At 38.5% G+C, this 14,694-nt stretch overlaps 1 protein-coding gene across 2 annotated transcripts in view; it reads right to left on the reverse strand.

The window, feature by feature from the left end:
* Nucleotides 1-8,785, reverse strand: part of DCLK1 (doublecortin-like kinase 1) — a 62,976-nt gene extending 54,191 nt beyond the window's left edge. For both annotated transcript variants that reach the window (XM_010139285.1, XM_010139286.1), the window contains exons 1-2: nucleotides 8,645-8,785; nucleotides 7,686-7,780 (exon numbers count right to left, since the gene is read on the reverse strand). In XM_010139285.1, the coding sequence (XP_010137587.1) occupies nucleotides 7,686-7,780; nucleotides 8,645-8,663 (114 nt within the window). In that variant the 5' untranslated portion in view covers nucleotides 8,664-8,785. The remainder of the gene's footprint in view (nucleotides 1-7,685; nucleotides 7,781-8,644) is intronic.
* Between the last annotated feature and the right edge of the window lie 5,909 nt (nucleotides 8,786-14,694).

The following is a 14,694-nucleotide window of genomic DNA, read 5'->3' on the forward strand; positions in this document are numbered from 1 at the left end:
GGAATGGCAAAATACGCATTTCAGAAGGGAATGACCTAACTGCTCCAGCAAACCTGCCAGATCAATGGCTTTCTCTCCAGGTGATACTGGAACCAAGTGTTGAAAACAGAGAAGGTAAGTTTTGTATTCTGCTGCCCTTTTACTCCTTTTTTGTAAATATCCTCCACAAAGAAAATATTGATACAGTGAAGCCATATCATCACATGCCAACATTTTCCAGCTGCTGAATTTTATTATGGACAAGTCAGTGTGAAGTAACAATTTAACTACATTTACAAGTTGGCATGCAGCAGCATTAAGTAAATTCTCCTGATTTCAAAACATATTAAACCATTACTAAGTAGCTCAAAAATATAATCTCTATAGATCTTTGTTGAGGATCAGAATAACACTAATTTCTAATTCTTAAATCATTAGTATTTGAGATACTGAAAGGAAAGGCATAAGACAGAAAAAGCATGTGATCACTACAGTATGGGCTTAAACACAACAGTTAAATTTTAAAGCAATGTTCAACATAACGATGGGAAATATTGCTATTATGTAAATTAAGGTAGACTAATATTCTCACAATAAAGCAGCAGAAAACAAACAGTATTAGTAGATATTTGTTAAGCAACTGGTTATAATGCGTGACCTACTTTAACACTAAAGGAGTTTTGCATATTCATGCTGTACAAAATGACCACCTCTAGAAATTATGAAAACAGAGAAATTAGGTCAATAGGAGGATGCTTTACAGTACCACCATTTTGTAGGCTTTCATTTAAAATGCATAAAGTATCTTATTGCAGCAAATAAAAAATAATGTTCCTGTCCTTAACATAAGTGAAAATAATCTCTAGTTTCTCAGGCAAAATGTGTTTTTCCAAAAGGTGTCATCATGAGTGTGTCAGATGACGCTGCTGGCCAGCAGGCCCCCATATTTCCTTGTGTAGAAATCTGTTCATATTTACTTGCAACACATGGATGAGCAGCATTAACAGCTCTTGCCAGGTAACACATTCACGTTGCCTGCGAACATCCTTCTGTTTACAGTCATCAGTCGGTAATGCAGCGAAGAGAACTTGAACACCGCTTTGAAAGCATTTACTCTTTTTCCTGTGACCACGCAGGATTTCTTCAGTTTCTTTTCATTTAAGACTAAACTTAGAGAGTTCCAATTGTTCGTGTCAGGATCAGACAGCATGGTGCAAGCAGTTTAATATGGCATGTTTTTTCTTTTCTGCATTTTACATATTCGTTGGTAAAAGCAAAGTAATCATTAACTGTTCACACCGAAATGAATAAAGATACCTATGGTAAAAATGGAACATATAATCGGTATCTTAGGTGATAAAAAGAATGCTATTCATAGATGTGCTCACTATGGGTTTGTGCGTTATATTCACCTTATCCAATCACCATTTTTTAAAGTGTGCACAATGCAGTTTTGTATTTGACGGACATATTTAATGGCTCATTCATTATAAATTCTTGCGTTAAAATGCAGTGGTAAAGACAAAAATACCCTCATCCACTAGAATTAATTTGGCCCCATGTTTTTTGATATTAAATATGCAAAACTCTTTTGTGCAATTCACTATTACTGTAAATTAGCAGCTATTCTCTTTAAAAATGTTAAACCTTCATCAAATCACAAACCATAAACATTGTTCCATTTTCTCTTTTACACTGAGTCTCCTACTGAATCCATATCATCCGAAGAGAGTGGGCGATACAGGTCCTGTAAGATGAAGTGCAGTATAAATTTGTTTATTGTGTTTGATTTGTTGCGCTGTAACTGTATTCTTTCTGTTACTGTGGACCTGAATATATTGTTTAACATAAAAGACATATATTGTATATACTCAGATTTTTGGCTTAATGTCATATAATTATTTCTTAATCAACAAATAGATGGTTAGTAAATAAAGCCGGAGTTTCAATGCACAACATAATCTAAGAGGCAATTATTTTTTTTATTTCCTATTAAAACACTAGTAAAACAATATTTGTCTTTTTTGGAAAGTGTTCTGGTTGTTTGGAAACCTGACAACATGAATATAATCCTAAAGGGACTATATTTCCCTTTTTGCTGTTTCACAAACAGCAGTACAAAAGGAAGTGCTTACCTTATATAAGGTAATCAAAACTTGCCACCCCACTGGTGGTACAGCACGGATCCAGCAACATCTGAGCCCCTGAATGCTGACACTGAACACTGCTGTTACCTATATTGTCCTGATAGGGGTATCTCTTTTCCACAGTTTTTCCGTGTCTGTGCATACGTGAAGAAGACAGCATTAACATCCCCCCAACACTGTCTCTTTCTGACGGTAGCCAAGCAACCAGCTCATGACAGCAGGGGGAGAGTCTGAGTATACGGATTCACTTCGTTTTTACAACACCCACTCAGAGCGTCCTCTGACGGATCAGATAATCCAGAGGTGTTAGGGGATGATACATTGTCCTGTCCAATCTACACAGCACAACAGTCCTCACCAAGACACACAATAGCACTGAATCAAAGAGAAAGTTCAGCAAAGAGAAGTGGTAGAGAACAGAGGACCCTCATTTTAAAGTGAATTAACCACAACCGATGTTTTAGAGGGGCGGTGAGTAGGGAGATGCCCAGCACACCTCATAACCAAACTTTGATATCTCTGAGGTGTTTTGGGGGATCCTTTAAGTATAAAACATATTTATGAAATACAAAGAAACAATTACAAGACACAAAACAAGAACTCATGAGAATGGGAAGGCTGATGGGGCCAGTTTTAGGCTGGACCTTGGCTTGGAGGTTGTTTGTTTGGTTTTTTTTTTTAATCACAGGAAGATAACTGAGGCAAAAAAAATAAACAAATCTGAAAGCTATACTACAAAACAAGGACTACCTAAAACTAACATTTACAAATTTCAGATATACGAGAATCTCAGTAATCTATACAGGTTTATGTTTTACTTTCAGGCATGATATAAAGGGCATTTAAGTCCCTTAAAGGGGTTTTTCATTCGCTAGAATGCTTTTTCTGCATGTATTCTGCCAATGGGCTGTGTACATACAGTAGCAGACATTTCAGATTGGCAGAGTGAAAATTAAACACATTTCTATTTTGTTGTGGACAATCTAGACAAAAGAAAAATTTTAAATGGACAATGAGCTCATTCTGAATACTAACTAGTTAATTATTAAACCTTCTTTTAAGCATATACACTTACATAATTCTAATATATAGTACAGAAAAAGAAATCTTTTTATGTGCTTGGGAGGGTAATACCCTAAACTTTTGAATAGTATCTTCCAAGTGACTGCTCACTCCTCCAAATATAAAAAAATATGAACTCAGAACTTACAAAGACGATATTTGTGAGAACTGACTTGTAATATTTAGAGAATATTTTTGTGTTTATTTTAATAATTCTGTGGTTGTTTTAAAGCAAAATCACATACATTACTTCAGGATCATATTCTCTGCTTTTTTATATACTTCTAAATAGTTGAAACTTTTTTTAAGTTTTCCTTTCTGCAAGGATTTCATTTGCCTGTAATTAGCTGAAGACATGTATTTCTGTAAAATACAAGGAAATCTATTTATTTTGCATAGATTAATAAAAAGACAAAATTTGCTGAATGAATAACACTTCTTGGCCACATACAGGCAAAAAATCCTTATATATATAGAATTCAACTTTGTCTGATTACTCAAGAGGTTCCTTAAATCGAATTTTTAATTATTTTATAGGTTGTAGTCTCTAGGGAAGTAGAAAAAACATTTAAAATAATGCCAAGCCACAGAAAATCAGGTGCAAAAGGATAGAATGTGTCTATCTCAATTCAAGTAATGACTGATTACAAGATAGTGGGAAAATAAGCTCCTAGACTATTATAAAGGCTAGTCAAATAAAATGTGGCAGTTGCTGTTATGCATGTTTATTGTTATGATTGTCGTGTCACCTTATCTGAGTCTGTGTCGTTAACCACACTCTGTTGCGGTAGGAACTGTATGCATGTGCAACACAATAACTCTCTACTTCAACTGCTATAAGCCTGAATTTCAGACGTTTTACTCCTCTGTGGAAATACACAATTAAATACATAACAATTTAAAAATTTAAAATCTTAATTTCCCGTTTAGGAGTAAATATAAAGAAAAAAATTAAACTGTAAGAAAGCATAACTATAGTACACGGTCTGCAAAGTAAAATACTCAAAGGCCGACAATTTGTTGATGGTTAGCTCAGATAGCTGATAAATAGTTCCTAGTTCACTTTCAAGTCCTTGTATTACACCCATGAAACCCGTCTTTCGGATCTTACTTTCCTCAAATGTAGATTGAATTTCACCCAAGATTACAAAAATATAACTTTCACTGATTTCTGAATTTCTGGAAACAACTCAGCCACATATGTAAGTGAGAAAGTATAAAAGTTTATCTTTTTATGTTCTGGGTTTTGAAGGTACAAAATTTTATCTGCAACATTACAAGAGTACTGTTTTCATAAGTATACACACAGGGGCACTTTTTGCTTTATTTACATCAATGGAAAACCTTCCATCAAAGGCCAGAATTTATTTTTTAAAAAAGGTGAGTGATGAAATGTCAGTAAGTATTTGAAGTTGCCTAATGCACTCCATAACTAGAAGGAATATTTTCTTTGGAAAATTCTACCATATCTACTATTTTTACAGTTCTTTACTATTCACATGGAGAAATCCCTCAGTTTATGAAAGTACCTTGCTTTAGTGCCTCTGAATTGAAAAGTATGACTTTCTCTCACCTGTACTTCTCAGGAAAAACACTGGCAGCTTGCCCAGACCCCTCAGCATTTTGACAAACCAAGCCCACAACTCCTTTATAGCACCCAGAAGGGGATGCTGAAGAGCTCATTGATTAGTTACATCAAGAGGAATCAGGCTAAGCTAGAATCAATGTTCCCTTTCGCCTTCCAGATCCAGAACATACTACTGGCATCCCACATACCTGGTGTCATGAGAGAACAGTCACTCCTCTAACTCTAACTGCACAGAGAGAGGAGCAGAGAAAACACAAATTACACAGCTGAGCTGTCATTCTCAGGACCCAGTGTCCAAATTTCCATGCTAAAGCAGTAACTCCCTCAAACACCACATAAAGAGAGAAACGCAGACCAGTCAGAAACCCACCCATCAACTTCAGCCCCTGACTGTGGTTCTAGCAGCCAACACTTCTCATTTGAGGCAGGAATACTTCACCTTTCAACACTGGGGACAAGGAGGCCACTGAAATCAGTCTCCTCTTCTCCCTTGTAGGTCTATCACATGATACCAACACTTCAACAACCTCCTAGGAAATAAACTTCCTCCTGCTGGCTTGTCAGCCCTGTAGCTGAAGCCACTGAAGTCAAAGCAAAATGTTGTGGGTTCAAATTCGGTTTATGACAATATAGTACATAAAATTACCTGTCCTCTAAATAAAGCTTAAATGGCAACATACAAAAGATGTTTTGTAAAACAAAATAGAGCACAATTTATACTGTTAACAAGAAAATTAAGCTTAGTGAGCACTGTTTAATGGCTGTTCATAGAACTAATTTAGTCACTGGAATACACCACATGACCTTTAATGATACAATCATACGTTTTTCCACCGAATTTTAGCTCATTCACTTCACAAGTTAAACAAGAAAGGAGCTGAAATAAATTCTCAGAGCAAGTATGAAGTTTCCATGAACTTCTGAGCAGTTGATTTTGTAACCTAAATAATATTATTGCAATGCATTTTTACATGACTGCAACCTATTTTTACACAAATGTATTCCACATTTTGTCAGGTAAAAAAAGAGAAAAATCTGTCTAAAATACAGCCAGACAAGCACAAAAGGTACCCCACTCAGGTCAAGGGGACTGGATATGACTATCTAAGATGACAATTTGACTTTTTAACAATGTCTTATCCCTCCTGTAGCATACTTCAATATTTATCTTTTTTACCATTAGCAATGTGATTATGTTACCACTACACTGCCCTTTGCATCCTTAATGCTGCCTGCCACTTGGTGATCCTGTTACACTTTGTCCTGGTTTGCGTTCCCACGTAGGGAATCCAGATAAGAAGCAGCCTGTCTGCTCTCCAAATCTGAAAGTCAGAAACCTTGTGGCCAAAATCCCCTTGTGTCTAATGGTGCTGACAACGTGGTTCCCACTCCTCCATCCACAGCATTAACACTGAGGAGAGAAGCATCAGTGGTGGGAAAGTAAATTTAGAAAGTTACCAATGAAAAGAGTCAACCTTACAGCAAATGAAAATCCACTGTATACTGGTCTCATTCATCTAAACAATACACCCTAGATGACCAATGTATAATTCATCTGGAAGACTCTTTGTTCCCTCTTCAGTGACTTATTAATGATTCATTAATAAGCTTTCGGAGTAAGAACAATTTGGTGTGGAAGACACTGCATTCAAGATTTTTGTACCAGTTTACCTCACTGAAACTTGCAACTCTATTATCTGTGACGCAGATGTTGAAAACCACGACACCACCCTGAAGTTTCAAGCTGCCACTCATTGGCTATCGCTATACTGCAAGATCACAGTCAATTTCCATATCTATAAACAAGTCATGAAAGAAACCCATGGCTGTGTCCCAACATGAGCTGAGACTTGGGCATCCACAATTCCTCAGCTCCCTGGTATCCACTGGACGTGAAGAAGGGTACACAGCGTAGAAGGGAGTCGTGCTGTGCTACAGCTATTCCTGCTCTGGATATCTAGATATGTGTCTGCACCAGCTCCTAAGGTCAAGAACTTCCAATTTTGTACATAAACCCCTTACTTGAGAGACGCAAATTATGTCTTTGTTTAAAAACTGAGAAGGCAGGAAAAGCCTGTGTTCAAACTGTGTTTATAAACAAGTCTGAGATACAGAGTACTGCCTTAGGGAAGCTTCCATTGAGAACTGATCACAGTTTAGAAAATAGCAGAAAAGAATATACATAGACATCTGTCCCATCGCTTTTGAACAAATACAATTAATCAAATCAGCATGTGGAGCCTTTCAGGTTGACAAGTAATATTTTGTCAGAGGGTTACAGCAGTAACATAGGTACTACCTTAATTCTGGATGTACATTGTAGATTCCTCTAATCATGATTACTAGGGGGATCCTACAGCAACTAACAACTCCAGTCCAGCACTCCAGCAAAGTGACTGAGAAGTCTCGTGCTGCCTTGATACTGACAGTATCTTCACCACACAAGGCTATGATATCACAGCTAATCTACAGCTAAGTTCCACAGTGCATTGTTTCACCTTGCTTCTAAATCAAAGCTGTTTGTGGATTTTGCAAGCAACACAATGCCCATGTCAAATTAAGAACAAAAAAACCCCTGTCTCTGACAACGTGACTATTTCCTTCCGGTTGTGAAATGTTCGGAAAATGAAACTAAAACAAACAAACAAAAAGTTTTGTAAAAAAGGAGAAAGTTACTCTTGTTTTCCCCTTCAAGGATAAACAAACCCTCAGCGTACTTATCATTTTGACAGACACAGAACAGCTGTATTTCACTTTAGAGCGTTGTACAAACACAACATAGACAGTAGCGAGGCTCTTCCACCCTGTGACTCTACACACAAGGAATCAGTGGGGACAAGGCTGTTGGTTAATGGCTATACCAGACTCTCCCCAGCCACCCTCAGAAAGCAGTTTCCTTATTTCCTTACCCTCTGTTTCCTTAGGCTTCCTGGGCTGGTGGGAGACGGGCTTGGAGACTTCCCAGAGCGGGGAGTAGAAAGCTGGCTACCAGGGGTTCCATTCACTAAAAGGGCAATAAATTGGAAAAAAAAATAAATACAAGGCATTGTTAAAAGCATTCTTTCCTGAACAGATTATTTAAAACAATTTGATTGTTCTTACTTAATTCTTAACATCAATTAAGGTAATTTACAAAAGAATTGTTTCCTCGGAGTTTTGGCTCATGAAGTCAATGTTTATACAGAGTGCAAGCAAATAATTAAACAAACCTGTTTAGTCATGGCAGAAAACATGTTCCTGTGCTTTAAAGTGATGGGGAGCAAGGTGCTTTGTTAGCCTTGACAGCCACTTGCTATATGTAAACCTTCTCATTCTATTCAGTTATGGCTTGGAGTGCTACCTACCAAAAATAAAAAGCAGCACTGCTTGTTAGAACAAATCAGCTGCTTGCTGTTCCTCACTCATTCATTTGAAATACTATCTGACCCAAACATCACCTCAGACCTAACACAGAAGGGATTTCAAGAGGCAAATAAACTGGAAGCAACACTTCCAGTCTGACTTACAGCAAAGCATCACTTTCTCAGATAAGTTCCTTCTTATATGTCAGTGCCTATCATTTTAGAAGCATCTTTTGCATGCATGTGACATTATCCATTAAATTCACAAAACAATAACAGCAGAGGACAGAATTCTGCTACAAAGTAATCACATGAGAGGCTATCAATAATGTTCACACTGAAGCACTGATAGAAACACTACAAAGCGTGTACCACATCTATATGTAAATATTCTTAAACAAGGAACTATTACATCACAGTCCACATTTGTCAGCACCAAGATAAAAAGAATCGGCAATCGGATTCCCAGATTCTGAATCTTAGGAGAATATTTACATACTAGGATATCAACAAGGCATTTGACTTACCTTCTACGAGTTCTAACATGGACAAAATCTTACTGTTTAACCTGATAATAGCAAGCAGCAAAATTCCTGCTCTGTACTAAGCCAAGCTGTAGCCAAACTGAGAAGCAATGGGATTAGTTAAGGATAGCTGGGGCTGCTCACAGAGGGAGCTGAATGCAATGCAGGATTCATAAGCAGAAGCCTTTTCTGCGTAAGGCTGACGTCTTCAGAGCAGCAGTGGGAGGTGCAGGTGCTGTCTTAGGGCTACATCAAAGGTGTCAATTAAGCATAATGGTGCTGCTTCACAACGCTGAGCCACCGCAACCCCCACTCGCTTTCCATGGAGCCCTGAAAGCCTAAGGTATTTTATATGCTGTGCACTGAATCATAATGAGGTGCCTTTGGGGGCAATATACCAAATGACTCATCTGAAAATCAAAATGACAATAACTCTTGTAAAACCTTGGCTGACTGGCAATCTAGCAAATGCTAATTCCTTTAGATAATACAGTAGGCATTTTTAATAGATTTTTCTTACTTTTTACGTAACATATTGTTCTCACTGGCTAATACTGGGCCCAGACATTATAAGGAAAAAACATGTACTCCAACCACACACATCAATAAAACACATTATACTGCATGATAAATAATAGTCAATTAATAGTCCTTAGGTGTTATGAGTGGTCAAATCTCAACATCATTGCGCAAGGCATTGTTTAAGGTAAAGGTAAAATATAACCATAGGAACAACAAAATACACTAAGTGGATTTAAACAGGCTGCTTTTTTAGAAAACCTTTCCACTCATCTCAGCTTCGAATTCTCTTTGTTCAGGGGACAACGGTTTGCACATATCAGCACTGATTCAAATGTTACACTAAGCACACGCCTAAGGACACATTCACTTCATACAATATTCAGCAAAACAACCCAGAGGTCTGGTCAATAATGACTAAAATCAAATTTATTATCAATACTTCTGAAATCATTTAGGAATAGGGCAAGTCGAGGACATTAAAAATAAGCTTTTTGGAATCTCAAAATTCTAAACTTTTTAAACAAAAGTTATTAAAACAACAATACTATTTAGAAAGTAATATTAAACTACTACTATCCACATGGCGCTAGCCCTCAAAAATACTGACTAACAAAACTAGCGCTCAGCCTTCTTTTTAAACCAAGCAGATATTCTTAGTTCTTATCATTATGAGAAAATTTAAGATAACAGATACACTTTAATAAACCTTGTAGCACTAGGCATGGGTTCCTGTTCCTTATAGATTAACTGACTCTTTCACAATAATTTTCAACAATAGTGTTTCTTAAAATTACAATTGCAATTATTCTGTTTTGCAGACAAAGACTTCTTTCCCCATAATTTTCAACAATAGTGTTTCTTAAAATTACAATTGCAATTATTCTGTTTTGCAGACAAAGACTTCAGGCTACCAAGTGGAACCAAACAAGCAGATGCAATGGTTTGTATTTGACTCTTGATGTATTTCCCACACACATCGTGTTGATGAGTATCTATTTGAGACAAAAAACCAAAATACTATTAAGTCTAAAAATTACTTGCCACCACCAGAGTACCCAGATCATTTAAACTACACTCTCTCCAACAGCACCTTTTAAAAAGGAAAATTACGATAGTTGTGCTTGTCTTCACCATCTGTAATATGTGAAATCTAGAGCACCATTAATCGATCAAGGCCCTCAGGATAAGCAGAGTTTGCTCATCTCTTTACTCATAGGCAAAATACAAAGGTGCTAAGTAGCCAAAACGCATACTAGAATTTTTGTGAGCAGACAAGGACTCCCTAAAGAGAGATGTTTAGGAAACTCTAGAGATAGCACAGGCGGATGAGATTCCTTTTACAAGTCTTTAGGTACCGACTGTACTGGCTTCTACATCTGAAGAACTTTTCTACACCTTATTTTAACTAAGTTGCTGTTGCAGTATGACTTGTATCACTCCCAAGAAACCATCTAAAACAGACCTGATGAACAATGTAATAAGAGCATCCATTACAGTGTAGACTTCTAAAGCCAGGCAAGATTAATCCAAACCCACACACCTAGATGTTTGCGCTGTACTGGAGATGAAGCAAAATCACAAAATTCTCCCCACTTACCAATTTTGGTGGATTTTATTTCACGTGCAGAATTCTATTAAATAAACTCTGATGACTCAAGGCCATACAGTAGACCCTGCCTACCTGAATAGGGACTTGCGTGATGTGAATTCTATTCCATGCTCTCTATATGCATCTGCACAACATCAGACAAGTCATGTCATCCCTACCACTTGTCTATTTAGGCTTTAAGTTCTGGCAGAACGAACTCTCTGTGCACATCATGTTGTCTGTTTTCTGGATGCGCTGCATACCTGGAGATACACAGTACTATCACTAGTAATATTATTAATGTAATGTTTAAGACAGACATCACAACAAGGAAGAAATGATAATTCCTAATAATTCCCCAGTCCACTACAGGGTCCCTCCTTTTTTATTTTCTTGTTTATGGCTTGCTGGCCCTTCCACCTCTGACTCTAGTTCTTTGTGAGTCATTACACTGAATTTGTTAGTCAACATTAGGTGTTGTCTAGCAGGAAGAGACTGGACTGATTCTGACCCCCTTTCTGAACTCCATTTACAATCATGACATCATTCTTACATATGCTGCTTACGACCAGATAACATGGCAACACATAGGTAGATAAAATCTACAAGCTATAATCCGTAATATTTAATAATAATGCATTCCTGATAAATACAGGAATATAGTCTAAACTGCCCTAAAACCCATTTCTTGGCGGAATGCATTCTGGTTGGAAAATGCATTCCTGTCAGTATCTGCACTGCATTTCTCATTGACTGATACAGCACATGTTGCTACAGGGAACCTTGACGTAGATAAAGACATACAAAACTGGTAAATCACTGTTGTGATTAATCATGTTACTGAGTGAGGCAAGAGGTTTCTTGTCACTTTTTATTCATAAAATGGCAGGGGTCAAAGACTTTAGCTTAACACACAGCACCCTCCCATCTTCTCATGAAAAAGATTCATCTGTTCAAAATTTCACAGGTGAAATATGTACTAAAAAGCTATAGCAATAACTAAATTATTGTGGCTGCTCTGAGTATATGTATGCAACTGCTTAGCTGCGAACTCTCCTTACTATCCTCTCTTGCTGAGGATGCGCAACAAGGCAAGAACCTTGTCTTTGTATTTGTTTTTCCAGCAGCTGGCACACATACGAAGGTAGAAACCCCCACAAAACAGAACGTTAAAGCTGGATACCATCATCTCCTGAGATAAATGCAAAACAGGTTTTCATATGATGATGCTTACACACTAGTGAAAATGCTGCAAATAAAAAGCACTTCAACGGCACTCTAATAAATAAATTCTGATAGGGCATCTTTTTATTTAGCAATAAAAACAAGAAGTGAGAAAAGCTGAATTAAAGTATAAAGTGCCAGTCTGAGAAGCTGCCAATGCCACTGCACTGTGTTAAAATCATACTCCTCTACCGATTCGTTAGCATCTTGTACTCTATAAAACATGTAGAGATGATTCTGTTTACAAAAGTGGTTTTCTGAAAACAAGAGCGTGTGTGAAGCGGAAAGAGGAGACTAAGGGAAAGGCGCACGCTTTTTTGCAGCCACAACTCTCCAATGACTAGGACAGGCTAAACTAAAAAATGATTTACAGAAGACATGACCATATGCGTAGGTCATATTCAGTAACTGGCAGCTAAGAAACAGTGATGCGAGATCACTACTTGAACTCGTCTCAGTTACTCCTGTAGTTTGTCACTGTCCTTTCCAAAACATTTTGGTCTCAGTAAGGTTATGTAGTTACAAACTTGTTGGATAACAAACTATACCTTGCCTTTTCATTCCGTCTGCTTTTGTATTCTACTTGTATACACTTTGTCAGTTTTGACTTCATTACAAAAGACAGAGTTTTTCCAGAGCACCACATTAAACAAGTGCCCTAATTATTACTCCCCAGTAACGAGAAGGTTTTGTAGGTTCTACCTCACCATGAAACTGGTGGAGAAAAATCCCAAATAACTAGTACTGGTTATAAACATACGTCACTGAAGACAAGACTCGTACTGAGCTTTCACCTTACCAACAGATCAGAAGTATCAGCAGAAAGGATCACCTGCAGACCAGATTTACATTCCCTTCCCAGCAGCCACCAATATCTTGAGTCCCAGTAAGTCAATGGCACCTGTGGTAGGCACACAATGTAACCCAGACAGCGCAGAGCTCTGCAGGACTGCAAACCCACACACACTCAGTCCACGCTGATCTCCATGGAGTGGCCACTTTTACCTCAACCTGCAGTCACCTTGTCCACACTATCAGAGAAGTGCTGCAGACACTTAGACATTGCAGACATGCCCAAAATCTCAGAAGATAAGAGACTTCCTTGAAAATACAATTCCCTGCAATCCACAAGTACTTGGGTTTTTTTGCAGCCTCAGAAGATGGGTAAGTGCCTCTTGGTTTTTTTTCTACACTTCATCAGAGTACAGCCGACATCTGTGAACTTGGCTGCTAATTTCATATAGCACCTAATCGAGAGAGCAACTATTATATGTAAGATTTAATGAAAAATCTTTCTTTTGAACTGTTTTGCCTAATTGGGAAGACCAGGATTCTCAATCAGTCTGTGTGAATGGAGTACCAATTCTGAGAATGTTCCTTCATTCAGCATTTAACCTTCTAATCCTTTAAGAGGGCTATTCAATCCAACCAAATCTATTTATCTTGCTAACTCCTGACTTTTGTTACAGGCTATAAAATTACTGAACTTATTTTTTAATCATAGAATCATAGAATGCTTTGTGATGGAAGGGACCTTCAAAGGTCATCTAGTCCAACCACCCCGCAGTAAACAGGGACACTAGATCAGGTTGCCCAGAGCTCCATCCAAGCTCACCTTGAATATTTCCAGGGATGGTCTCTGGAAAACCTGTTCCAGTGTTTCACCATCCTCAAGGTAAAAATTTTCTTCCTTGTATCTAGTCTAAACCTCCCCGCTTTTAGTTTAAAACTATCGCTCCTCGTCCTGTCACAACACGCCTTGCTAAAAAGACTGTCCCCATCTTTCTTATAGGCCCCCTTTAAGTACTGGAGGGTCACAATAAGGTCTCCCTGAAGACTCCTGTTCTCCAGGCTGAACAACTCCAGCTCTCTCAGGCTGTCCTCATAGCAAAGGTGTTCCAACCCTCTGATTATTTTTGTGGCCCTCCTCTGAACATGATCCAATAGGCCCATGTCCTTCTTGTGCTGAGGACTCCAGAGATGGATGCAGTACTCCAGGGGACATCCCATCAGAGCAGAGTAGACTGGCAGAATTGTCTCCCTCAACCTGCTGGCCATGCTTCTTTTGATGCAGCCCAGGATATGGTTGGCTTTCTGGGCTGCAAGTGCACATTGTTGGCTCATGTCCAGCCTTTCAGCCACCAGTATCCCCAAGTCCTTCTCCAGAGGGCTGCTCTCAATTACATCATCCTCCAGCCTGTACTGATGCCAGGGACTGACCTGACTGAGGTGCAGAACCTTGCACCTGGCCTTGTTGAACCTCATGAGGTTCACACAGGCCCACTTCTCCAGCTTCTCCAGGTTCCTCTGGATGGCATCCCACCCCTCAGGCATGTCAACTGCACCACTCAACTTGAGGTCATCTGCAAACTTGTTAAGGGTGCACTCGATCCTGCTATGTCACTGATGAAGATATTAAACAGTGCTGGTCACAGTACGGACCCCTGAGGGACACCACTTATTACCCATCTCCATCTGCACATCAAGACACTGACCATTACTTTCAGGATGTGACCATCCAACCAACTCCTCAGCCACTAAACAGTCCACTCATCAAATTAACCTTTCTTCAATTTAGGGAGAAGAATGTTGTGGGGGACTATGCCAAAGACTTTACAGAAGTCCAGAGAGATAACATCCATAGCTCTCCCCTTGTCCGCCAATGCAGTGACTTCATCATAGAAGGCCACTAGGATGGTGAGGCAGAACTTGCCCTTGG

The sequence above is a fragment of the Buceros rhinoceros genome, unplaced genomic scaffold (assembly GCF_000710305.1).
Source record: "Buceros rhinoceros silvestris isolate BGI_N320 unplaced genomic scaffold, ASM71030v1 scaffold7647, whole genome shotgun sequence".
Lineage (NCBI taxonomy): Eukaryota > Metazoa > Chordata > Aves > Bucerotiformes > Bucerotidae > Buceros > Buceros rhinoceros.